Source organism: Priapulus caudatus, unplaced genomic scaffold (genome assembly GCF_000485595.1).
Source record: "Priapulus caudatus unplaced genomic scaffold, Priapulus_caudatus-5.0.1 Scaffold3915, whole genome shotgun sequence".
In the NCBI taxonomy this organism is placed as follows: Eukaryota; Metazoa; Priapulida; class Priapulimorpha; order Priapulimorphida; family Priapulidae; genus Priapulus; species Priapulus caudatus.
Genome location: NW_014580976.1, coordinates 2,296 through 4,621, shown reverse-complemented (window position 1 = coordinate 4,621; position 2,326 = coordinate 2,296). Strand labels below are relative to the sequence as shown.

The following is a 2,326-nucleotide window of genomic DNA, read 5'->3' as shown; positions in this document are numbered from 1 at the left end:
AAGAATCAAGTAACTAACCGTCTCTGCAGCGCCACCTATCACTACAGAAGCAGGTCAGCTAACGCTTCCCTGGCACGCCCCACCCATACAGGACGAATCAGGTACGCTAACGTCTGCCACCAAGACGATGCACGACTACCGGGGAAGACACGCAGGTACTAAGCGTTCCCGCGCAGCCGCAGCAGTCACCTACGGGAAGAGACCAGGTACTAACGTGTGCCCCCAGACCACGCTACGGAAGAAGGCAGGTACTAACGTCGTGCGCCTGGGCACGCACTATCAGGAAGAATCCGTATAACGTCTCCCTGGGCAGACGAACCTAACGGGAAAGAAGGGGCGAGGTACTACAGGCGGTCTCAACTACGCCCTGAGGCCACCATAAATAGCAGGAAGAGATCGGTAAGTAAAAACTCAAGAGCAAAAAAAACCGTCTCACCATGGCGCTGCACCAACCGGAATACGGAAGAGATACAGGCTACTAACAAACGCGTCTACACGGCCAAAACAGCACGGCCACACAGACCATATCGAATAAGAAAGCCAGGTACTAAAAAACAGGTCTTCCCCTAGAATCGGCAAACGCTATACTAGAGATCCTGCTGGCGCACGCTGCCATCCGCTGTCTGTCTCCCATCCGGCATGACCGTGGTCGCCGTGCACGACGTCAGCCCCTGGGGAGGAGAGTATGTGCGCTTATCTGGTTCTAACTCAGAGTTGTCGAAAATGTCGGTCGAGCCATGACAAACGACGTCAGAGAAATGCAAAAAAAGATCGGTCGAAGCTTTAATCAATCTCTCCACCTTTTATTACGACACCCGCCATTGACCCGTATCTATATATCACTGTCTCTCACATGCATGTGATGAGACACGCACGCACGCACACACGCAAGCATACACGCGCGCACGCACGCAAGCACGCACGCAGGCACGCACGCACACGCGCGCGCACGCATGCGCACGCACGCACGCACACGCACGCACACTGGCTAACATAAAGGCTAAGACATGCTAACTATGCCGAAAAAAACCTACACCCAGGCGGCGCCACCCATCGCCGCCCCGATCCCGTTTCCGCGACGACTCGTAACGCTTCCGTCCACAATGACGGGCCCACCAGGGAGCGCCGGCGCGCGCTCACTCGTAGTCGAAGGTGAGGCCGTGTGGTTGGAGATGGTCACGTGAGAGTTGGTCGACGCGAGCGGACATCTCTGCCGTGTAGTACGCCTTCCAGCCACCCACCTTACCTGCACACAAAGGTCAGCAAGGTCACGTAGAGGTCATGCTGACGTCAGCAAGGTCACGTAGGGGTTATGTTGAGGTCAGAAAGGTAACATAGGGGTCACGCTGAGGTAAGAAGGGTCACGTAGAGGTCATGCTGAGGTCATAAACGTCACGTGAAGGTCACCCAAAGTTGTGAGGGGGGTCACATTGAAGTCGCAGGGGTCGCTCTGTGGTGGCGAGGTCACACTGAGGCGATTCTGAGGTCATCCTGAGGTCACGGGGTCATGATGAGGTCGTGATGAGGAATCAATTATTTCCATGACGTTCCGTTTCCTCCCCAGGCACATAGATCGCTAGGATTGAACCATCGTTAGCGCACCCTGGCGGCAGCGGCAACCTCACCTCTAGTGACTAGCGCCCCCTGGCGGCAGCGGCGTGCTCACCTTCTCGTATGAAGTTCTCGCTGTTCTTCTTGAAGAGACCCATGTCCTTCATCCAGCCGTAGTTGGTCGCCGCGTTATCCCGCATGCTGCGGAAGCTGCAGTGTTCGGCTGTGCGCGAGACCTGATCGTCGGTGAGGCGCCGGTCTAGGAAGGCGGCGGTCTTCCTGATCACCGCCGGAAGGTCCTGCGGGAGAGAGAGGGAGGAAGGAGGAGATGAGAAGCTGTCTCTCTNGCACGCACGCACGCACGCACGCACGCACGCACGCACGCACGCACGCACGCACGCACGCACGCACACACACGCACGCACGCACGCACACCAACACTTCCACACACGCACGCACGCACGCACGCACGCACGCACACACAACACTCCCCACACACGCACGCACACACGCACGCACGCACGCACGCACGCACGTACGCACCTGTCTGCTCGGTGAAATAGAACATGAAATCCTCGAAGCTGCTATCCATGTGTCTGATCTCCATCATCTGAAAGAACTTGTAGAGCGATATGGACGTGTCCTTGGGGTTGCGCACCGTGTAGATAATCTACAGATAGAGAGAGAGAGATAGATAGAGAGAGGGGGAGAGAGGGAGAGAGAGGAGAGAGAGAGAGAGAGGAGGAGAGAGAGAGAGAGAGAGAGGAGGAGAGAG

At 56.8% G+C, this 2,326-nt stretch overlaps 1 protein-coding gene and 1 long non-coding RNA gene across 2 annotated transcripts in view; both read right to left on the bottom strand.

Annotated features, from left to right (window-relative positions):
* Positions 1–775: 775 nt before the first annotated feature.
* Positions 776–1,846, bottom strand: LOC106819654. The gene is made up of 2 exons (XR_001395472.1): positions 1,667–1,846; positions 776–1,246 (listed from the first exon to the last, which is right to left on the bottom strand). It is a non-coding gene; the product is annotated as an uncharacterized LOC106819654 (long non-coding RNA).
* Positions 1,847–2,095: 249 nt separating this feature from the next.
* The window catches only part of LOC106819652 (sulfotransferase 1C4-like), a gene marked incomplete at both ends in the record, with an annotated part of 1,827 nt that continues 1,596 nt past the window's right edge, over positions 2,096–2,326 (bottom strand). The window contains one exon of the mRNA XM_014824255.1: positions 2,096–2,221. Within this exon, the coding sequence (XP_014679741.1) occupies positions 2,096–2,221 (126 nt within the window). The remainder of the gene's footprint in view (positions 2,222–2,326) is intronic.